The sequence below is a fragment of the Nomascus leucogenys genome, chromosome 4, assembly GCF_006542625.1.
Source record: "Nomascus leucogenys isolate Asia chromosome 4, Asia_NLE_v1, whole genome shotgun sequence".
NCBI lineage: Eukaryota > Metazoa > Chordata > Mammalia > Primates > Hylobatidae > Nomascus > Nomascus leucogenys.
The window spans coordinates 127097590-127122457 of record NC_044384.1 but is presented as its reverse complement, the minus strand read 5'-3'; the positions used below and the strand labels follow the sequence as shown (position 1 = coordinate 127122457).

The 24868-nt window shown below is 41.7% G+C and overlaps 1 protein-coding gene across 5 annotated transcripts in view; it reads right to left on the bottom strand.

Annotated features, from left to right (window-relative positions):
• THRB (thyroid hormone receptor beta) overlaps window positions 1–24868 on the bottom strand; it is a 386080-nt gene that overhangs the window by 106775 nt on the left and 254437 nt on the right. For all 5 annotated transcript variants that reach the window (XM_030812255.1, XM_003256767.3, XM_003256766.3 and 2 more), the window contains one exon: window positions 10412–10475. In XM_030812255.1, coding sequence (XP_030668115.1) covers window positions 10412–10433 — 22 coding nt within the window. In that variant the 5' untranslated portion in view covers window positions 10434–10475. The remainder of the gene's footprint in view (window positions 1–10411; window positions 10476–24868) is intronic.

The following is a 24868-nucleotide window of genomic DNA, read 5'->3' as shown; positions in this document are numbered from 1 at the left end:
AAATGAAGCGAGAAGGGACGTTTGGAGAAAAAAGAATAAAAAGAAACGAACAAAGCCTCCAAGAAACATGGGACTATGTGAAAAGACCAAACCTACGTCTCACTGGTGTACCTCAAAGTGACGGGGAGAATGGAACCAAGTTGGAAAACACTCTGCAAGATATTATCCAGGAGAACTTCCCCAATCTAGCAAGGCAGGCCAACATTCAGATTCAGGAAATACAGAGAACGCCACAAAGATCCTCCTCGAGAAGAGCAACTCCAAGACACATAATTGTCAGATTCACCAAAGTTGAAATGAAGGAAAAAATGTTAAGGGTGGCCAGAGAGAAAGGTCGGGTTACCCACAAAGGGAAGCCCATCAGACTAACAGCTGATCTCTTGGCAGAAACTCTACAAGCCAGAAGAGAGTGGGGGCCGATATTCAACATTCTTAAAGAAAAGAATTTTCAACCCAGAATTTCATATCCAGCCAAACTAAGCTTCATAAGTGAAGGAGAAATAAAATACTTTATAGACAAGCAAATGCTGAGTGATTTTGTCACCACCAGGCCTGCCCTAAAAGAGCTCCTGAAGGAAGCACTAAACATGGAAAGGAACAACCGGTACCAGCCACTGCAAAAACATGCCAAATTGTAAAGACCATCGAGGGTAGGAAGAAACTGCATCAACTAACGAGCAAAATAACCAACTAACATCATAATGACAGGATCAAATTCACACATAACAATATTAACTTTAAATGTAAATGGGCTAAATGCTCCAATTAAAAGATACAGACTGGCAAATTGGATAAGGAGTCAAGACCCATCAGTGTGCTGTATTCAGGAAACCCATCTCACGTGCAGAGACACACATAGATTCAAAATAAAGGGATGGAGGAAGATCTATCAAGCAAACGGGAAACAAAAAAAGGCAGGGGTTGCAATCATAGTCTCTGATAAAATAGACTTTAAATCAACAAAGATCAAAAGAGACAAAGAAGGCCATTACATAATGGTAAAGGGATCAATTCAACAAGAAGAGCTAACTATCCTAAATACATATGCACCCAACACAGGAGCACCCAGACTCATAAAGCAAGTCCTGAGTGACCTACAAAGGGACTTAAACTCCCACACAATAATAATGGGAGATTTTAACACCCCACTGTCAACATTAGACAGATCAACGAGACAGAAGGTTAACAAGGATATCCAGGAATTGAACTCAGCTCTGCACGAAGTGGACCTAATAGACATCTACAGAACTCTCCACCCCAAATCAACAGAATATACATTTTTTTCAGCACCACACCACACCTGTTCCAAAATTGACCACATAGTTGGAAGTAAAGCTCTCCTCAGCAAATGTAAAAGAACAGAAATTATAACAAACTGTCTCTCAGACCACAGTGCAATCAAACTAGAACTCAGGATTAAGAAACTCACTCAAAACCGCTCAACCGCATGGAGACTGAACAAACTGCTCCTGAATGACTACTGGGTACATAATGAAATAAAGGCAGAAATAAAGATGTTCTTTGAAACCAACGAGAACAAAGACACAACATACCAGAATCTCTGGGACACATTCAAAGCAGTGTGTAGAGGGAAATTTATAGCACTAAATGCCCACAAGAGAAAGCAGGAAAGATCCAAAATTAACACCCTAACATCACAATTAAAAGAACTAGAAAATCAAGAGCAAACACATTCAAAAGCTAGCAGAAGGCTAGAAATAACTAAAATCAGAGCAGAATTGAAGGAAATAGAGACACAAAAAACCCTTCAAAAAATTAATGAATCCAGGAGCTGGTTTTTTGAAAAGATCAACAAAATTGATAGACTGCTAGCAAGAGTAAAAAAGAAGAAAAGAGAGAAGAATCAAATAGATGCAATAAAAAATGAAAAAGGGGATCTCACCACCGATCCCACAGAAATACAATCTACCATCAGAAAATACTACAAACACTTCTATGCAAATAAACTAGAAAATCCAGAAGAAATGGATAAATTCCTGGACAAATACACCCTCCCAAGGCTAAACCAGGAAGATGTTGAATCTCTGAATAGACCAATAACAGGCTCTGAAATTGTGGCAATAATCAATAGCTTACCAACCAAAAAGAGTCCAGGACCTGATGGATTCACAGCCGAATTCTACCAGAGGTACAAGGAGGAACTGGTACCCTTCCTTCTGAAACTATTCCAATCGATAGAAAAAGAGGGAATCCTCCCTAACTCATTTTATGAGGCCAGCATCATCCTGATACCAAAGCCAGGCAGAGACACAACCAAAAAAGAGAATTTCAGACCAATATCCTTGATGAACATTGATGCAAAAATCCTCAATAAAATACTGGCAAACTGAATCCAGCAGCACATCAAAAAGCTTATCCACCATGATCAAGTGGGCTTCATCCCTGGGATGCAAGGCTGGTTCAACATACGCAAATCAATAAATGTAATCCAGCATATAAACAGAACCAAAGACAAAAACCACATGATTATCTCAATAGATGCAGAAAAGGCCTTTGACAAAAGTCAACAACCCTTCATGCTAAAAACTCTCAATAAATTAGGTATTGATGGGACGTATCTCAAAATAATAAGAGCTATCTATGACAAACCCACAGCCAATATCATACTGAATGGGCAAAAACTGGAAGCATTCCCTTTGAAAACGCACAAGACAGGGATGCCCTCTCTCACCACTCCTATTCAACATAGTGCTGGAAGTTCTGGCCAGGGCAATCAGGCAGGAGAAGGAAATAAAGGGTATTCAATTAGGAAAAGAGGAAGTCAAATTGTCCCTGTTTGCAGATGACATGATTGTATATCTAGAAAACCCCATCGTCTCAGCCCAAAATCTCCTTAAGCTGATTAGCAACTTCAGCAAAGTCTCAGGATACAAAATCAATGTACAAAAATCACAAGCATTCTTGTACACCAATCACAGACAAACAGAGAGCCAAATCATGAGGGAACTCCCATTCACAATTGCTTCAAAGAGAATAAAATACCTAGGAATCCAACTTACAAGGGATATGAAGGACCTCTTCAAGGAGAACTACAAACCAATGCTCAATGAAATAAAAGAGGATACAAACAAATGGAAGAACATTCCATGCTCATGGGTTGGAAGAATCAATATCGTGAAAATGGCCATACTGCCCAAGGTAATTTATAGATTCAATGCCATCCCCATCAAGCTACATGTGACTTTCTTCACAGAATTGGAAAAAACTACTTTAAAGTTCATATGGAACCAAAAAAGAGCCTGCATTGCCAAGTCAATCCTAAGCCAAAAGATCAAAGCTGGAGGCATCATGCTACCTGACTTCAAGCTATACTACAAGGCTACAGTAACCAAAACAGCATGGTACTGGTACCACAACAGAGACATAGATCAATGGAACAGAACAGAGCCCTCAGAAATAATGCTGCATATCTACAACTATCTGATCTTTGACAAACCTGACAAAAACAAGAAATAGGGAAAAGATTCCCTATTTAATAAATGGTGCTGGGAAAACTGGCTAGCCATATGTAGAAAGCTGAAACTGGATCCCTTCCTTACACCTTATACAAAAATTAATTCAACATGGATTAAAGACTTACATGTTAGACCTAAAACCATAAAAACCCTAGTAGAAAACCTAGGCAATACCATTCAGGACATAGGCGTGGGCCAGGACTTCATGTCTAAAACACCAAAAGCAATGGCAACAAAAGCCAAATTGACAAATGGGATCTAATTAAACTAAAGAGCTTCTGCACAGCAAAAGAAACTACCATCAGAGTGAACCAGCAACCTACAGAATGGGAGAAAATTTTTGCAACCTACTCACCTGACAAAGGGCTAATATCCAGAATCTACAATGAACTGAAACAAATTTACAAGAAAAAAACAACCCCATCAAAAAGTGGGCAAAGGACATGAACAGACACTTCTCAAAAGAAGACATTTATGCAGCCAAAAAACATATCAAAAAATGCTCATCATCACTGGCCATCAGAGAAATGCAAATCAAAACCACAATGAGATACCATCTCACACCAGTTAGAATGGGGATCATTAAAAAGTCAGGAAACAACAGGTGCTGGAGAGGATGTGGAGAAATAGGAACACTTTTACACTGTTGGTGGGACTGTAAACTAGTTCAACCATTGTGGAAGTCAGTGTGGCGATTCCTCAGGGATCTAGAACTAGAAATACCATTTGACCCAGCCATCCCAGTAATGGGATGATTTATACCCAAAGGACTATAAATCATGCTGCTATAAAGACACATGCACACGTATGTTTATTGTGGCACTATTCATAACAGCAAAGACTTGGAACCAACCCAAATGTCCAACAACGATAGACTGGATTAAGAAAATGTGGCACATATACACCATGGAATACTATGCAGCCATAAAAAATGATGAGTTCATGTCCTTTGTAGGGACATGGATGAAACTGGAAACCATCATTCTCAGTAAACTATTGCCAGGACAAAAAACCAAACACCACATGTTCTCACTCATAGGTGGGAATTGAACAATGAAAACTCATGGACACAGGAAGGAGAACATCACACTCTGGGGACTGTTGTGGGGTGGGGGGAGGGGGGAGGGACAGCATTAGGAGATATACCTAATGCTAAATGACGAGTTAATGGGTGCAGCACACCAACATGGCACATGGATACATATGTAACAAGCCTGCACGCTGTGCACATGTACCCTAAAACCTAAAGTATAATAATAAAAAAAATAAAAATAAAAAGCGGTTGGCTAGAGGCAAAAAAAAAAAAAAGACTTAGGGTAAACGATGGCTTGAAATTCCTTGTATTAATTTTGCAACTTTCCTGTAAGTATAAAATTATTTCAAAGGAAGAAAAATTTAGAAAGGTTAAATATTGCCATAAACAAAAAGAAGAGATATGTACTAAATTGAGAAAAATATATATACTGTTTATGATAGAAAATGAATTAATTCCCCTATATCTAAATCATTAAGAAAAAGACAAATACCACAATAGAAAAGTTAAACAAACAGGTTAAGTTATAAAAGGTGAAGTTTGAGTCATCAATCAATGTGTGTGTGTGGGGAGTATACAGTCAAATTTATAATCAATAAGAAAAATATAAAGTTTTGAAAGGCTTGATACAATTTTGCCTAATAAATTGCCTCCTCAAAAACAAAGAAATAGGCTAACTATACCAAAAATTTCTACATTTGGAGGGTATATACTTAAATGGAGGCTGAACCGCTGTTGGATGTCTCAATTGGTCCAATAATCTGGCTAAAATTTGAAAATAGAAAAAGTTTTTAAAGCTGTTCAGTCCCTTTGACTCATCTTTTCCTTTACATAGTAGAGTTCATCCAAAGGAAATTATCAGAAAGATGCAAAATTATGTACAAGGCAGTTCATTATATATTCATCATGTCAATATGTAATAAATATGTATTCATCATATATTATTTATAACAATATTATGTTAATAGCCTAATAATCAGGGACTATATCACCATATGATGAATTACTAAGTAGCCATGAACAAAATCCCTTTGAGGAAGCGTGTTTATTGACAACAGGAAACGTTAACAATATGTACACTGTTAACATTAGTTATTTTTGAATGGTGTCATTATTTTGCCATCAGTAACCTTTTGAAACCATGGAAAGCCATTCCACGTAGGTTGTAGGACATATGCCCCACTGCGACTCTATTTCTGAAGGAAGAAACGGCCATTAAGAAGCAGTTGAAAAACCTAAGGGACACCTGAAGGTCCACCTTTGAAAAATGGCATGGGCTTGACAATAAAATGCCGAGTTTTCCCAACTTAAATGTTTTGTCTGACTTTGAAAAGCTTGTTCAGTAGGATAGTCTCAAAACACAAAATGCATTGCCTCAGTGTTCACTTTTTCTTTATACTCAACCATCAGTGTATGTATGCCTTACTCTATGAACATGTGATTTATAAATATTTAAATTTTAGAAGTGGAAGGGGAACTAGGGATGAACTGCTTTCACTTTCTCATTTAATAGATAAATAATTCAAGATCTAGGAAGATGAAGTGACTTGCTTAGTTAACTTAGCAAAAGAAGACTCTAACTTTGATATTTAACATTTAGCATATTCACATCTTAGCATAAATTCCCCTATGCTGTTGATCATGGTTTTATCCAAAATAGAGCTCATATATCCATAACACATAAACAGGTTCTACAAGTAATGAGAACAAGACAAAAACTACAGTGGACAAATGGACAATAACTATGAACAAGCAAGTTACAGATGCAGAAATGCGGGTGGCGAATAAACGTAAAAAATGCTCAATCTCAGTAGTAATAAGGGAAAATTTTTAAAACCTGTGTTGTTCTCAATTTTGCTTAACACATGAGCCCCTCCCAAAGCAAGCTCACAGGAAACAGTACAAAGATCACACGGTGGGAAATTTTGGGGTAACATCTGGAAGCTCCTATCTATCTTGGCACGCATCCCTTCCCTGCTACTGAGGGATACTCAAGAATAATGCCTTGACAAAGAAAATACCTTCCCACAGTAGGGAAGTTAAGCAAGCAAGTCACAAAGAACTCCGAGTTAAATAACTGAATGGGGACTATATTATTCACATTAAAGGCGCCATCATAGAGTGACTTTAAATTACCGGAGGCCCAGTTTCAAGGAAAACATCAAATACTTTGCAAGCTTTATGCCATATCCTAATATCATACAGCCAGGTTCAGTGCAAACATAATGGGTCTTTGTTTTTGCCTCTTCCAGCACAGTTTGAATTCTTGGTTTCCTGTTCAGTCAAGGCCAAAAGCCTCTAACTTTGGTATTTAACATTTTAGCTACTCATATCTTAGAACAAATTTCCGTATGCTGTGGATCATGGTTTTATTAAAAATAGAGCTCATTATATTGTCATCAATGTCAGCAGAATTTCCCTCAGATTATCTAGGAAGTGATGCTTAATTCGAGACTGATAAAACATTGTATTAAGGTACTTTTTTACTTCCTTCTTTAAGAATTGTATTTTTTTTTCTTGTTTCTGCTGAGGTTGGAAGGAATCGCATTTTTCAATGAATGATTTCATATAGTCCTAATTTCAAATTAGGTGGCGTAAAGCAGTGAGAAAATTTTGGCAAGACCTGACTCTAGCCGATATTAAGTAACCTCAAAAAATAAGCAATTATTCATTTGAGTTAGTGCAAAGTACATAAATTTAATAAGCATTATGGTTGAAAGAGCCTACAAAAACATGCCTCCTTTATCTGAAAATGCTGACCTGTTCTGTTTTAGGAAAATAGATTCAATATTAAAATACTGATCATTTGGCCGGGTGTGGTGGCTCACGCTTGTAATCCCAGCACTTTGGGAGGCCGAGGCGGGCGGATCACGAGGTCAGGAGATCGAGACCACGGTGAAACCCCGTCTCTACTAAAAAATACAAAAAATTAGCCGGGCCTGGTGGTGGGCGCCTGTAGTCCCAGCTACTCGGAGAGGCTGAGGCAGGAGAACGGCGTGAACCTGGGAGGCGAAGCTTGCAGTGAGCCGAGATTGCACCACTGCACTCCAGCCTGGGCGACAGAGCAAGACTCCGTCTCAAAAAAAAAAAAAATAAAAAATACTGATCATTTAAAAAATGATTTTCTTTTCATAAGGGTTTAATTGATTTCCTGTGTTGAATAGCAGTAATATTACCTATTATGCTTTTCAAAGGAAAAAATATGCATATTTGGCCTTTGAAGTATGCTCCTAGAGCAAGCACTTAGTTCTGACAGCTTATAACTTCATTATAGTCTTCCTTTGGGTTTCTTAAAACATGTACCCTGAGCCCACTGCAATCGAAAGAGGGAAAATAACATTGTTTTATCTCATACACAAACAAGGGCATCTAAAGTAATGATTTTCTCATCTGAGCCCACTAACATATACCGTACATATATGTGTCTGGAGTAGGTTTCTTTTGAAAATAGAACTACAATTAGTTTCTCCACTATGAAGCAAATGCTGGAAGTGAAAACTCCCTCCTCCACTAGGAGGCAGCTGGGGTTTTGGCTCAGTCTGCGAGGAAAGCAGCCCAGCTTCCACAAGATGGGCTGAAAAGCTGGCTTACCCTCGAGCTGTCTAGGGGTGGGCCTAGATTCCTAGCTCAGCTCTCAAGCTGACTCAGACTTGGGGGTTCTGCTTAGTAATGAGATGGTTTGTAGCTAGAAGGGAACTGCCTGGACCACCCTGGGCTCTAGAACAAGGGTCCACAAACTATAGGCCAAAGCTGACCTGCTGCCTGTTTTATAAATTTGTAGTAAACCACAGCCAAGTCTATTTATTTACATGTAGTCTCTGGCTTTTCATGCTACAATGGCAGAATTGAGTAATTATGACAGACACTGTATGGGCTGCAAAGCCAGAAATATTTATTCACTGGCCCTTTACAACAACAATAAAAATTGCCAGCCCCTGATCCAGAGGAGCAGGAATGAATGGTCACTCCACCTAGATGAACTGCGCTGTACCTAGAACTAATCCCCACAGCAAGTGAAGACCATTTTATTACCTACTTTTACACCATGTTTTGCCATTTCATATGTCTTGGGGTATGTTCTTTGAGTCCAGATCTTTGGACACTTTTTCAGGTGGGCAAATTATCATGGAGTAGAGAGCCATCCTTATAGCACCTGCTCTCACACTGTCCTTTATCAGAACGGAATACTGTCCCTCCATTTTGCAGCGTGGCTACCTGCTGTCTGGTATCTGTGTGCTCACACCTGCGTGTGCCTGCAAAGACTTAGGCCATCACTCCTTCTGACTGAGATTCCCATTCATCCCAACAGAAACATTGAGGCTGTAGCTAAGGTTGAATGTGTTGGTTTATGACGTAGAAGGAGTGCGATTTTAGTGGTGGAGAATTTGAGCTAGTTGGCAGTGGAATAGATGTGGGAGTGGGTGTGTTTTGGTGCCTATTGATGTGAAATAAGAAGATATGTGATTCCGATGCCCTCAGCTCCTACAGGTGTGAATCACTGTGGTTTGCCCAGGCACCCCATCTTTTTGCTATATCAGGAGCTCCAGTATGGGTGGGTAGAGAGGCTGGGCAAAGATGCTGGGAGAGATAAAGTTTATGGTCATTGGGAGGCTTCAAAACTTTCAGAAGGCTGAGTGGCAACTCCCAGTTGCTTCAGTTTCTCAGGTCTACTGGAGAATAAGTTCTTGGAGCAATTTGTCCTCCATGTTTAGTTCATCATAGAATGTGGAGGTGACGTGAATAGATAATCAAAGGTCAGGCTGCATCCTCGACACACAGAGGTCTATGAGGACCTGCCTTATTGCCATGGTAACAAAAAGGACAGTGGTGGGCTTGCTGCTAGGCTGGAAGGCATACAGCTGAGGTCATAAACTGACAGCTCATGGGTTGATTCTAGTTAGCAGACGTATTTTGACTGAGCCGTAAGTCTATAAAATTTTTATAAGTTATTTGCTAACATCTAAAATTTGGGATATTTCATTTAAAATCTGAATTTCCAAACTCTCTTGCAAATTTGAAATCTCTGGACACATGGGGCTTCATTCCTTCTTGTCAATGATTGCTTAGAGTGGGAGATGGCTTCCTTTTAGAGAGAACCAGAGTTCTCCAGCTTTGTTTACTTGTTTTTGCTTTTACCTAACCTCTGTCATCACTGGTGTTATTGGCCTGTTCCCTGGCACCACTGAGTGTACAACCATTGCTCTATAAATTGCACAAAGAATTTGTGCTATTGCAGCCTTGTATTCCTCCAAGGTCATTCTGTCTCTCCTTTGACCCTTGCTAAGAGTTTTATAACTGACTTATACCTTACATGACCTAATCATATTCCATTCTGACTCTACTGCTGAATGGAATAAACAGCCAGCTTTTGAAAATATACACTTTCTGTGGTCAGAAAGTATGTAGAGCCATTTATTATATTAATTGGAATGACTGTAAGAAGTAAACATACACTGGGTGCAGTGGCCCACTGTAAATCCAAGCACGTTGGAAGGCTGAGGTGGGAGGATCACTTGAGCCCTGGGAGGTTGGGGCTGCAGTAAACTGTGAGTGCACTACTGCACTCCAGCCTGGGTGACAGAGCAAGACCCTGTCTCAAAAAACAAAAAAACAAAAAAGCAAAAAAAGGAAAATAGTAAACTTAGTGTGCAATGGCTAAAGGATGGCTAAAAATGAATAGTCATTTCCTCTCCATCACCTTTCTGGTGAGGATGCATCTTATAATATCAGAAGAACATGGAAGTACATTACTAGGGATGCATTCACAGGATTTAATAACACTATTATTGGTTTGGAAATAACGGTTGCTAAAACGTGCAAGTTAGTCTTTAAGAATCTATAATTTCACTTCAGGTGGAACAAAAACGGAGGCACACAAAGAAAATGTAAAAAAAAAAGATACCTGTCATACTGTTGGGAGTCATAGGTTAGTAATCATTCTGGATCCCTTTTTTCACTGACATCTCCTACAAGGAAAAAATACAAAAAAATCACAGATTATAATCTGTATTTTCCATAATGGTTCTGTTCCAAACAATATCATATGCATTAATTACCTTGAAGCAATATTTGTTACTTTCAACTCAGAACTGGGGACATTGAAGCATCGATGGGCTATGTGATATGTGTAAATTTGTAGGACCTCTTAATTTTCATCTCAGGGTTCCTTCTATAAACACGTTTTAAAGATAAATTTGTTTTCAAGGTCACATTTTTCCATCTCAGATTTTTAAGAAAGCCACCAGCTCACAGATTAGCTATTTATCCCAAGAGTGGCTAAGATGTATTAGCATCTCTAATCTAGATCTTGCTTCTCAAGGTATGGTCTGTGGGCCAGCAGTCTCGGCATTGCCTGAGAGCTTGTGAGAAATAGAAAATTTGGGCACCCCCTCAGTCAGAATCTGCATTTGGACAAGACCCGCAGGTGATTCATGTGCACTTTAAAGTCATAGACATACTGCCCTAGAGAACTGAGTCCATATTCTCATCTGCCCATTTATGACTTGTCCTCGTCAGAGCTGAACTACCCCCCCTCACCACTATCTTAATGAGATCCAAGAGCAACAGACAGACTTGGCCCTCAGGCTGGGCATGGAGGCCTGGTGCGCATCAGTGGCCAGAGGTGCACTGAGCCAGGGAAGAATGCCAAGGAAGGCCGCACACAGGATGACACAGATGGACACTGGCGGGTGATGAACCTGGGTCACAGTCCTTCAGCATATTGCTGGAGACAGATTAGGATTAGGTTTCTTTTTCTGGAGTGTGTCCTGTGGCCAGTGGTAGATGGTGGTAGCATGTTGGCTTAGGAATAGCACTGAAGCCTGAGGCATCGGCTTCAGGTCCAATGCTGTAATATACTACTAGCTGTGGGATCAGAGGAAGTAATTTCAAAGCACTGGAAAGACGATTTCTTCAGTGTAAGATGAAACTAACACTTGTCCTACTTATTTCTCAAGGCTGGTATTTCTGAGGTTTGAAGATGATGTGAGTGGAAGTGCTGGGTAATCTATAATGTACTGTGCACATGAAAGGGAGGAACAATCTTGTTAAATAACTGATTGGAGAAGAAGAAGAAGGAGGTAGAGGAAGTGTGTGGATTATGTTTACAACACAGATTTATATATAGCCATTCATGCTCTGTCTCCACATCTAATGCTGCAGCAATGACTTCAAACCTTGATCATACTTCTTGTCCCATTCTGTGGACATTACGTGTTTACATGGCTACCTTTCCTACCACACTGCAATCTCTTTGTGGCAGAACTGCCTTTCTCATGCTTATATTTTCTACACTGAGCAGAATGTCAGATACATAACAGGCACTCAACAATATATGTTGAACAACTAAATAAAATAAAATGAATGAAGTTGATATAGCATAGCATAAGCTGCCAAATTGGCATCTGATGGAGGGGATGAGTATTCACTGCTAGGAAAATGCATTCTTGCCTCTGATTAGCTCGTCCAGGGTCTCTACCACAAGCCCTTTGTCCCATCTTTGTTCACCCGTCCAGCAGCGTTTTGAGTGAGAGGCACCAGGTTCTGAGCTGCTGTAGGTGAGGGCACAGGTCGTACCTACAGTATTGCGGGTCCTGACTCTGTTGCTCCTCTTAGAAACTGTGCTGCCATTAACCACCCCCTCCGAACCCACGGAAGCTGCCATGTTTTCACATGCTACCACTCCTGAATATTCTAAAGAGGTGGAGGAACTTGGCTTGGACTGTGCCCCACCACAGTGCCCCACCTCTGGCCAAACTGGCTCAAGACTTGAGGTGGACTAATAAGATGATTTTTCAGGATGAAAGAAAGGGAGGGAGTGAGGGAGAGAGAAAGAGATATTATCTAGTTCCTCTCTAGGGACAGAATTTATCATAAGTTAAAACTCTAAAACTGAGACCATATCTCTCAGCCACCTGGAAAAAGTCCATTTGAAGGTGAGAGAGAGGATCCATCTGACATTCACAGACAGCCTGAAGTGAAAGGAGAAAGCTGTGGTGTCTCTTGGCTCTTCCTGAGGCCCAGCTGTATCCTCTTCTGCTCCTCCAGGGATTTGGCTATTCAGTCCTTCCTTGGATGCCCTCAGTAAAATATTACCCTTTTTACAATAAGCTGGTTTGACTTAGGTTTCTGTCACTTGCAACCAAAAGAATCCTGACTGATAATATTAAAATACAACATTAATACAAATGTATCAGTATAGTTTTGTATGCTTTTTATTGTCTCGAAGGCGAAGCTATAAAATCCTGGTTATATCCTTATGATATTATCAGTTAAAAATATCTTCATTTTCAAAATTCCAATTGAATAGGCATATGAACTACAGGAAATTATTGTGTGTGGGGCAGAAAGTATCTAGGAATGGAAAAAATCTTAATTCTTATTAAGACTTTAAAAATAGCGTTATCACCACAAAATTTGGTACTAATTTTTCTGTCTAGTACTATTTTCCTTCAACCATAGTACAATTTAGTACTTCAGTATTTTAGTGTTACTGTTACTATATAACAGAAATAGTATTACTAATACTATTAATAGTATACTAGTGTTACTTTTACTGTAGTACTTTGGTATTATTTAGTATTTACTAGTATTTAGTACAATTTTCCTTCAGTGAGCTCTAGAGTTTTCAATGTAATTCCAGTAAAGCTTCCAACAGTCCCTCAGGGAAGGCAGGTATCCCAAGGCCTCCTTTCCCGGTCTCCTATCCTACGTGGTGGGTGTTGGTAAAATGCTCTGTACTGAGCAGGGGAATCCCAAGATGGTCCTTTCCACAGCCTTGGCAGAGGCCTGGAGCTCACCAGCAAATCATGGGGTCAAAGGAGAAAATGAAGTCCAAAAGAACTTAAAAGTAAAGCAAGCTGAGTTTCTTTATTTGCCAGGAAGGAAACAAGCACAGCGAAGGGCTTTGTAGGTCAGTGAGGAGGAAGGGTCAAGGAGTTGATGGGTTAGAAAGGGGTGGCTATGCAAATGAAGGATTGATACCTAGCATCTGTGTGTCATTCATTAAATCATCTCCTGTTTCTCTCTGGTCAGGGAAGCATTTTCAATTAGATCCAGTGAGGGTCTGTGTACCATGGCCCTTCAAAGTCGATGGTCCTTTAACCGCTTCAACAGTTCAGCACTAGGGGAAGGGAAATGCCATTCCATTTAGTCTTCTAGGCAAGTGCTACCCAAGTGGAGAATATTCCTTTGACATGGGTCATTCATTTGTTTGGTTATTGTGAGGCCTTGGTTGAGGCTACTCTGCTCAGGCAATGCCCTAGGTTTTGTTCAAAGACAACCCTGTGGCCTGTCCACAAGCAGCTTCTAAACTAACGGAGAGAACTGCACCAAATAAATGCAAAAATGTGTACAGGTTTCACCTTACCTGTCTCTTCAGAGTAGACTGGGGCCATGAGAGAAGGAAAGGTCATTTCTACTGGGGCTTTCTTGGGGAGGATTTTGAGTGGAGGTGACCCCAGGCCTTTAGGCCCTTCTTTTAAACAGACCTCTCCCCAGGTTATGATTTAACCCTTTGTTCTCATCCTTGTGCTCCTAAGGCCCATGGACTACTCTGCAAGGAATAAGCTTCATACAGAAAAACTGGGTGGCGCCTTTACATTACGCAGGTTTTAAGCAGGGGCGTGATATGAACCAATGTGCGTTTTTAAAGCTTTACAGCAGCTCGTGGGTGGAGAGCAGACTGATCAGGCCATGGCAGGTCCAGAAGAGAGAAAAAGGTGCTGGAACTTGAGTGGAGATGGTGGAGATGGTGAGAGGGCTAGGTGTTTAAGTGACATTTAGGAGATAGAAACAAGACTTGTGAAGAATGTGATATGAGCATTTAACACTGGGATAAACACTGCGGATGCAGATAGGTTAAGATTGGAGACCCTCTGCCCTCAAGGAATTTACAATCCATTTTACAAGCTGCTTGGGAAGGAAGAGCTAAAAATAAAAATCATAGATGCCATGTGTCAAGGGGTGGTGTTGAGAATCATGCAGGTGGAGCCTTCCTCTGCCAGTTCTACCCGTTCTCAGCCCAGTGCTGCGTCCCTTAAATAAAGCTCATTCCACTCATTGGAAGAGTAGAAAAGCAGGCATTCACCGCTCAAACACATAAAATGTGTTTGTATTTTAAAAATACAAATGATGGTAAAGTTATTATTGAATCCTCTGAAACTGAAAAGTAAATGGAATTATTATCAACACTTAGTAAATAGGTCCAGGGACTTTGGAAGGCTTTGGGCTCCATGCCACACTGTGAACTATGGCTGCTGCTAATTACTCTAACAGCATCCTGGGCTGCATGGACAGAAATATAGCCTGTAGCTGGGTACCGTGGCGGGCACTTGATACTCTTAACTACTTGGGAGGCCAAGGTGGGAAGACTGCTTGAGCCCAGGAGTTTGAGACCAGCCTGGGCAACATAGTGAGACCCTGTCTCAAAAAAAGGGAAAGAAAGAAAGAAAAGAGAGGATGTGGAGAAATAGGAACACCTTTACACTGTTGGTGGGACTGTAAACTAGTTCAACCATTGTGGAAGTCAGTGTGGCGATTCCTCAGGGATCTAGAACTAGAAATACCATTTGACCCAGCCATCCCATTACTGGGTATATACCCAAAGGACTATAAATCATGCTGCTATAAAGACACATGCACACGCATGTTTATTGCGGCACTATTCACAATAGCAAAGAGTTGGAACCAACCCAAATGTCCAACAACAATAGACTGGATTAAGAAAATGTAGCACATATACACCATGGAATACTATGCAGCCATAAAAAATGATGAGTTCGTGTCCTTTGTAGGGACATGGATGAAACTGGAAAACATCATTCTCAGTAAACTATCGCAAGGACAAAAAACCAAACACCGCATGTTCGCACTCATAGGTGGGGATTGAACAATGAGAACTCATGGACACAGGAAGGGGAACATCACACTCCGGGGACTGCTGTGGGGTGGGGGGAAGGGGGAGGGACAGCATTAGGAGATATACCTAATGCTAAATGACGAGTTAATGGGTGCAGGAAATCAACATGGCACATGGATACATATGTAACAAACCTGCACATTGTGCACATGTACCCTAAAACCTAAAGTATAATTAAAAAAAAAAAAGAAAGAAAAGAAAAAAAGAAAGGAAGAAAGAAAGAAAGAGGGAAGGAAGGAAGGAAAAGAAAGAAAGAAAAAGGAAGAAAGAAAGAGCCTGTAGGACATTGGTCAGACCACATGTGGGCTGCTACATTTTAAGAGGGATGTCTCATGTACAATATCCTGGACGATGGAAAACATGTCTTAAGGATACATGGAAGGCAACCTAGAAAAGGGAAGAGCCACATGAGGGGTAGAGAGTGGTCTTCAAATATCTGAGAAGCTGTCACGTGGAAGAGAGTGCAGGCGTGTTCAGTGGACAGAGGACAGGTGGAGAGATGCTGTTGGAAACTGCTGAGGGGCCTTTCCCTGCCCTGCCTGACGTCTAAGAAGATGCATGTCTCATAGGCTGGGGCGGCCACACAGAAGAACACGGTCTCCTTACCTTGCACAGCTTTTTGCTCTCAGGGCATGTTAAGCCTGTCTTGAGAAGACCTGGGTCTTTAAGCTGCAATAAAGCAGGCGCCGTGTGTATGAAATGGCTCCAGGGACAAGCTAAAATCCTGCTCCATGTCCCTCTCCCTTCAAATTCTCCTTTAAAGCTTCATTCTTTAGCGGAGTGATCTCAACTATTAGGGAGTGTGCTCTCCTCAAGAAATGTAATGAAAAAATTACATTTCCATTTAATTATATCACTTGCCCTCCCCTTGAAAAATGGGCAAGCAATTTGGTATATATTTTCGGAGGGTTCCCAGATACTTTACACGTGCAAAATCTACTCACAGCTGCCATATTAAGCTTTGGCTATGGACTTTGATCATTCTTAAAATGCAGATAGCTAACGGAAAAGATATAAGTTGATGTAAATGTGATCTAGTGAATAGAATGAAAAGGAGACACAAGAGCTATTTTTGGTTGGGAGCAAAGAGAAGAGAAGCTACCAGCAGTAAATTCCTTTGTGGGTGGAAGATGAGTTTCTAAAAAACAAGCCTGGAGGCTGAAGAGGAATCCATCAACCCAAGGATCTGTCTAGGGCCGCCCCATTAACCCCATCAGACACCAACTCAGGCTTTAGATAATTCAAGATGAATTACTCATGGAGCCCACCCCTGCAAGGCTTAGGTGAAGAACCAACCTGTAACTCAGGGGCAGAAGAGCTGAGGAAGAGGGATAAAAGATGTGTTTGAAGGCATTGAAGAGACTATGATTAATTACACCCGTATGAGGGAACCCAATGGTGATATGTGAGTTTGGCTTTGGAAAAATGAGCTGGGATTTTTTTTCCAGGCAGGGGATGAAAAGCATGGCTCAGAAGTACCAAAAGAGCACAGGGTATGTGATTGTAGGAGCAGGGCAGGAAGTGACCATGAATGACACTGCAAATGTAGTTTCAGGCCAGATGGTGAAGGGTCTTGAAAGAGTTGCTGTGGAACTTGGGCTTTATCCTGTGAAAAATGGGGAGCCACGGAAGGTCTTTAGGCAGTGATCCAGTGTGAGAAAGGCAGCCCTGCTGCAGTGTGGAGGAGGCCTGCTTGGGAGGCTCACCCTTTGGTGGCACCTCTTTGAGTGGGATCATTGCTATTAGGTTGATGCAAAAGCAATTGCAGTTTTAGCCATTACTTCTAATTGCTTTTGTTTTTGCACCAACCTAATACTTTACTGTCTCAGTATTCAAGGTCACAAGGCTAGACCAGTGCCAGAGAGAACACCTCAACTCCTTCTTGTAGAACTCCAGCACGCTTGCCCTGACCACACACATTTGTCCCCTTGCATTTCCTTTCCCTGCATCGAAACTACAGCACTGAAGGGGCATCAGTAAAAATTACCCCATGAAAAATCTTTCCACGTAGACCTGGTGAGTCATTGTTTATCCAATCTGTGCACTGAATCAAAACATGCTTCCCCTCATAGCTCATCATCAACCTTTCTGGAGGAGGGGGGTTTGTGGCCTTTTCAAACTGTCTTCCTTAGTTTTTCTTCTTGGCTCTCTCAGGAGGAAGGGTAGTAGAGTGTCATGCAGCCTGATGTATCAGATGATGAGATTTAACAGGGCTCATCTATTAATACTTCAGCACGTGCTTCATGGGCCGCCCAAGGAAGCCATGACTGACTGAGTTGGGGGCTGTGGGTTGGGGAACCTTCATTAGTAATTCTCTTGGTTCATTTTAAAAGGTCAGACCCATGAGTGTTATGTTATTACATACCCTAGCCAAACACTATTAAAACTGGGAAGGCCTTCAGAGAAGGACATATCCATCTTCTCACCTGACATTGAGCAAACATGACTAGATGCAGAATCAGTGGACGTGCTAGATTTCCTAAGAAGTTGCTGTGTAAGAGGGGGGCATAGCTTGGGGATGTGTCTTGAACTTGTGTTTAGGTAGCAAGCAACTATTTTTTTGAAGTTTATTTGGTATTGTGGGGTGCTGGGCATGACTGGAGTTCATGGGATGGGGCTGAGCCCCTCACCCCACCCTGTCCCCACTTGAGCCTTCTCACAGCTCTGTCTGTGGCATCTGGAAGCACAGCTGAATAAATGCAAATGGCTGTCCCCCTATGTGGGCTGTGCCCCATGCTAGGAGGGCATTGAGGTTGTGGATCTCTTAGGGGTAAAAGTGGAGTTTCCCCTTCTTTTCCTCTTCCCCCTCACGGGAGGAGAGGCAGAGCTATACATCAAACTTTTGACCCTGGCATTTGGGAAATATTTTAAAGAAAAAGTCCAATCCCAGGTATAGAGGAAAGGCTCCTGGACTGGGCATCATTCCAGATGGCTTTGGATCTCAGTTTAGTAGTTTGGGGATCATGGACAAGTTTCTTTAACTGTCCAAGCCTCATTTGTGAAGATAAATCACAATTCCTGCCCTCTCAGGGTTATGCTGAGGACCAAAGGAATTGGAAAATGCCTGTAAATTTAAAAGGAGGACAAAAATGTAAGGTATTGGGAGACTTCTTTATTATTATAGGCATCATTATTATTATAGATGATCTCCTCATCTCCTGGCCAGCCTCAATCATCCCAAAGGCATGGGGAACTGAAGCTCTTGCCTAGTCTAACTTTAAGGTTACCTGAGGTCATTTAAAGACTCAAGAACAATAGAAAGCCCACCTCCCCAGATGCTGTCATTACCAAGATTAAAAGGAGGTGAAATTGCTTCTCCTTCACCTGCCATTCTCCTCTTGCAAGGCTGAATTTTACCCTTTGTGAAAAAAAATTTTTCCCTTTCAAGGTTACTTTGCATGTTCATTTAACCTTGTTACGGGGAGTAAGAAAGTTTGGACACAGAAATAAATTTGTTCCCAAGTCTATAGCATCCTGAGTGCAGCCCCAGTTGTCCTTCCCCGAGGCCTTTGCATTTTAATATTAAATCGAGGACCCAATGAAGTGAATAAATAATGGCTGAATTTCTCATGACAGGAATCAGTTAAGAACTCAAACAGGAGAACAGAGGCAAGATGTTTTCAAATCATACCATGCTGTGATCCACCTTTTGTATTCAGTAAAACTAACCCTATTTGGGAATGTAGTATCAAAAAATCAGTAAGAGAAAAAATATGAAAAGCTAGTGTAGTTAGACTGGGCACGAGGCTAAAGAGGAACATAAAACTCTGAGTTAGTTAAAATGTGGAAAACTAGTGAAAGCTCTGTCTGTCCTGTAGCCCAGGTATTAATCTGAGTGGGTCACCTCTTGGAGGGGAAGACAGTCAGAATTTCTCCACTGGGTGTGGCAGGAGACTCATGCTCCACATAACAGACTTTAGCAAATGACTGTTGAATGGCAAAGCTATACTTTTCCTTTCAGATTTTCAGGCAGTCTCTGTAAGTATTTTGCCTTCAGGAAGGGAGATAATTCAACCAGGGTCTGTGGTTGAAACTGAGCTTAATTTGCTGTTGCTGATATTTCTTTTTGTTCTTAGTAAAATAATTCACTTTCACTTCTACTCCACCCACTCTCTCAATTCCAGTTCAACAATCTCATTCTAGAGTTCCCTCTATTCTTTATGTTAGTCAACATCCATGCCAAATCATCATCCTCTTCTCTCTCTTCCCCTTCCCCTCTCCTTTTCCACCTCTCTCCCAGGCAAAGTCACCATGGCATGTTGCAAAGAGCATCCGCCTCGCCACTTACATATGGGATACTGAGTCAGGAGTAACCATTCCTAAAATGGGAATAAGGCTGTACATCTCAAAGGAGACATTGGGTTAAGTGGGACGTGCACACTTAATTCATGGTAGTATTCTACACTCTTCTATGCTGTGTTCTGGGGCTACAAGCAGAGTAAAATCTGATTCCTGCGTTGAGGACTAGGTCAGTAGTGGTAGAGGTGGAGTGGGCCTTAAAACAAACAAAGCCCCCTGCAAATCTAAAAGCATCAACTACATCTAATTTATTGTCACATTGAGTGAAACATGGAGCACTTTTAAGCCAAATAAGGTAGTGATAGAAAAGTAAAGAAGAAAACAGCCAGTAAAAGTTTTATGAGACCAACCTGAAAGGACCAGCTTGGCCACCTGCTGTTCATAGTGCAGTTTCCTTATGGCTCTCTTTCTCTACAGGTGGACTATCATCTCTGAACACTCCTAAGAAATGGAAGATAGTCTCTTAAGAGGACAGCCCAGAGGTAGTTTGAGGAAACGTCTGACAGCGGGAAAAACAACTTCAACAGATGCCCCTTTGGCCAAAGCGTGCTGTTAAAACTGACTCTACTGACACCTGGTGGAGAGTAGGGTAACTTCTCCCTGCTAAAGAGGGTGTGTGTGTGTGTGTGTGTGTGTGTGTGTGTGTTTGTGTGTGTGTGTGTGTGTGGTGTGTATGTGTGTGTGTGATGAACGGACTGGAAACACATTCATCATGTCAGGGAAATTAATTCCTAAGGAATGAGGGTACCATGCAGAACCACCAGATGCCAGAATATATAATTGTGGTTAGGTGACTCACTGAGACACATGCATGAAAAACAACAAACAAGAATGTGAAAATAAAACATTAAGACTGCAGCAAACGATTATTGATTTTTTAAAAGAGTATGATAATGAGTAAGACAATAACAAACAATCCACTCCCTCCCGCAACCCTGGATAGCGTCATAAGAAAAGACTCTAGTACTTGACCCCTTGATAATATCGTCTGAAATTTAAAAGAAAATTCAGTCTTGTCCCAGGGAGACAGTGTCTCTCAGTCTGAGCCAGTGCTCTGCTGCCTCTGGAATCTGCAGTGAGCTCCTTCAGATTTTTAACCTTGGGATAAAAAGAATAATCTTCCTAAATGGGGTGTTATGAAGACTGCTGTGCTCCTAAAATTCCCTTGAAGATGAAAATAAAATTATCCTAATAAATATAGTTATAACTGTTTGCTACTTCTTCAATGTCAAATGGGGGGCAGGGGACATGGGGCTACATTGCAAAGCTCTTGCAGAAATTGACTTCGGAAACTTTGTCTCCATTCTCATGCATTAGGTTCTTTTTTTTTTGAGACAGAGTCTCGCTCTGTCACCCAGGCTGGAGTGCAGTGGCATGATCTCAGCTCACAGCAACCTCCTTCTCCGGGGTTCAAGCAATTCTCTTATCTCAGCCTCCTAAGTAGTTGGAATTACAGGCACAAGCCATCATGCCTGGCTAAGTTTTGTATTTTTAGTAGAGCCAGGGTTTCACCATGTTGACCAGGCTGGTCTTGAACTCTTGGGCATGGGTAGATCTGGGAAGGAAGGTTATAAAGGAAAGAAGTCCCTCAAAGATGCATATAGTTCTAATTTTCTTTCAGCTTCTCCCCTGCTAATATTTACATTGAGAATGTGTATTTCCTGCAATGTGATGGCTTGAATGCATGATCCTGCCAGAATGTGTACAGTTAAACTATACCTGGGGACAGTCATGCTGTAACAGAGATTCCCAACTTTCTCAGTGTTATGTCACTCTTAGTGTTTCAGTAATATTTTTTACGGTGACCCTAGGTCAAAAGAGATACTTAAATGCCCTGTTTATGAAGTTATGAGGTCCAAACAGCTTGATAGTTGGATTTGCATTGTGTCTGACAGTTTTTCTGGGTTTCTCTCAAAAATTAAAAACATCCCACTGTATTTCTGTGGGGTTGCTGTGGTACCCAAGGTGCTCTGGTACAGATTTTGGGAACCATGGCTGTAACAGCTTTGAAAATCAGTGAAAAGTCAAAAAGTGTGATTTGCATTATCTCCTTTCACCCCTCACTCTTTGTGAGACCATGGCCACAACATTTGACCTAAAGGTGCCATTTAAAAGTTTCATACAGCCAAGTGAGTCGGTCTGGCTTACCACTTGGTGTGCAGAGTATGAGAAAGAGACACAGAGTGAAGTCTTAGCAGGATTTAAGGCAGTCCTGGGAATAAATCAGGCTTGGTTATTATTCAGTAGTTTACTGAGCCCGCAGCAAATGGGGAGGCTGTGACGAAGAATCTAAAAAGTAAAAGAACACAGCCCTTACATAATCTGAGAAGAGGATGCAATAAGTCAGATTATCACTGGAAATTACACGGATGCCAACCATAGCTGAGAAGCTGGCTAGATACTGAACACTTCACACTCTTAGGTGAAAATCAGAACAATGAGCACAAGATGTTCATCATGTTGGAAGAGTTGTATGAATATCTCAGTAGATGAATAAATGACCGGTTGCCTGCATTCCAATTCTGTGCTGCTTCTGACTTACAGGTAGCAATGAGCTACCTGTAGCATAAGCTAAACTAGTGTCTTTCAAACTTTGGTGAGCATATGAAGGGCTTGTTAAAACCAATTGCTGGGTTCCATTCCCAGAGTTTCTGATTCAGTTAGTTTGGGGTGCCTGAGAGTCTGCATTTCTAACAAGTTCCTAGGTGATCTGGATATACTTTCCAGGGCCCACATGTTGAGAACCCCCAGCCTGATCCATTTAAGAACATGTTGGAGGAACTAAGGTGCCATCCTGGTAGGCTATACTCACTCAACACATGGGAGGCACCCCCACCTCTCCATCCTGACCAGCACACGGTCAGCCTTCTCTAGAATATTTCCAGTGAATGGCAGCTTACTCTGGCCAACACATCCAGTTCTGTTGGTGGACTGTGCCCACTGAAGGCCACTTGCATTTTAAATGGGCACGCCTGAATTTGGGACGCTCAACTCCTGTGGCAACAAAATGGCAATGAGACACAATGGGAAGAGGAGTGTACCCATCAGGCACTTTGATTTTGTATTTTCCAAAAGATTGGCTTTGTACTCTGCTTACTTGTAAGCATGGGGCACAACCACAAAGGATGCAGAAAAAGCGTTCTCAGTTCCCAAGGAGGGGTTTTCATGGCAGAATCATCTGAGGAGCTTTGCTCACCATCTCCAGGCCTGGGGCCAATAATGTGTACTTAGAAAAGCCACTCAGGTGATTCCACTGAGACCTTCTGCTCATGGGAGAAGTGCTTGAGTTTGAGCGTGGAGACAGGTCACCCTACTGTCCTCTTAACCCTACAGCCATTTGCTCTGCCACTGCGAGCCCACATGTGTATGTCTTACTGTATTACGTCCTGCTCAACTTCTTCAGGCCTACAGAGAAATCTATTCTTGTGCCTCTTGTCACCCTTCCTTGGATGGTGGCAGTCATGACCAGTGTGGTTTATCCAAAGCACGTTGTCAATTAACACTCATTAGTTAGGTGCTAGAGAACAGATCCAAAAAGGGGTACCTGCTATTGTACCAAGAAACCAAGTGCACCTTTCTAGTGGACTTCTATATTGAACCCTCCTTGCCTGACCCTTGTACTTACTTTCTTAGAGCAGGGTTCTCAAAGTATGCAGACAGCAGAATCAGATCACTTGGGAACAAGATAGCAATGCAGATGCTCGGCCTCTATCCCAGACCTAATGAGTTATAAACTCTGAAGGTGGGGTTCGGGTCCTGTGTTTCTGATGCATGCTTGAGTTTGAGAACTACTGCTTTATAGTATTGGTGCACTCCCCTGCCCATCGCCACAAATTAGAAGGTCTTCAAAAGATAGGGACCATTCTCCTTCCTCCCCCCACAAGTTAGCACAGTGATCAGTGCATAGTAGGAGCTCAAAAAACATGAATTATTTCTTGAAGCTAGGGCAGCTGTACTGCCTGCTCACAAGAGAGAATAAACACTCCCTTGGCGTGCCACCTCTGAGAGGTTGCCAACACTGGGTCTAAATTATCTCCCATTTCTTATGGGTTGTATTTTCCATATTTACAAATCAGCTTTCCCTAAATCCTCTCCAAGTTTTTTACATTCTTTTCAGCTCAGGAAGCCAAAAACAAGATGGCATGTTTTAGCCAATGTCTGTTTCCTGCTGGGAGGGGGAGGGGCATTTCTGCATGATTCTGAAATTCCATACTCCCAGCATGGTGATTATTTTCCGAACAATAGAACCAGATTGCTGATTCATGTTCGGCTCACGGCTCCAAGCATTTTTTTTTTTTCCTGCTGTACTTGTGCCGATGCAACACAATAATGTTCTATTCATCCCTCTGAATTAGAAACGCCAGCAGCTCAGATATGCAACTGAAGAATCCCCCCTCCCCTCTGGCTTATTTAAAGCCTTCCCACAAATAACACATTTTGAAATATTAGACGGTGCTCACTTTGAGCCATTTGGTTTGGGCAAGGACAGTTAAACCTTATTTTTTTCTCAGCTACTCCTTGCACAATGCCTGGCACACTGTCACTATTATTCTTAAACACTGTTTGTTGAGTGAATCACATACTCTCTTCTTGAGGTTCAAGCCTTATCCTTCTCTTCTGCCCTGATATATTACAATAAGCCCTTTCTTAGGTGCAGAGAGAAGGCCTCGCTCTCACATTCAGAGGCTCATGTTTGCATCCAGCCAAAGAATGAGATTGACCTCAAGGTCTGATGATCCAGGTGGGCTCCAGCCAGCCCCATCCCAGTTTGCACACTGTCTGCAGCACCAGTCCTGCCACTGCTATAGCAGCAAGATTTTTGGCTGCCTCTCAGCACAGCTTTGCCAATGAGCAAGAGGGGTCATCTGTGGGGTTTTGTTTCCTAGCTGCAAAGTCAAACCGGGGGTCTACTTAGTGCTCTGAAAGCTCTCATGATCAACCTGGCTTTCACATCAAAATCACCTGTGCACCTTCGAAAAAAAAAAAAATCCCAGTGCCCAGGTGCCCTCCATGCCAATTAGTGTCTGTAGCTCAGGCCTCAGTTTGTAAAGCAGTGTGGGTGATTCTGATGCGCAGCCAAGATTGAGAGCCACTTAGGTTTAGAGGCCCTAAAGTAGCCTCCAAAGTAGTATCCAGGGGTCT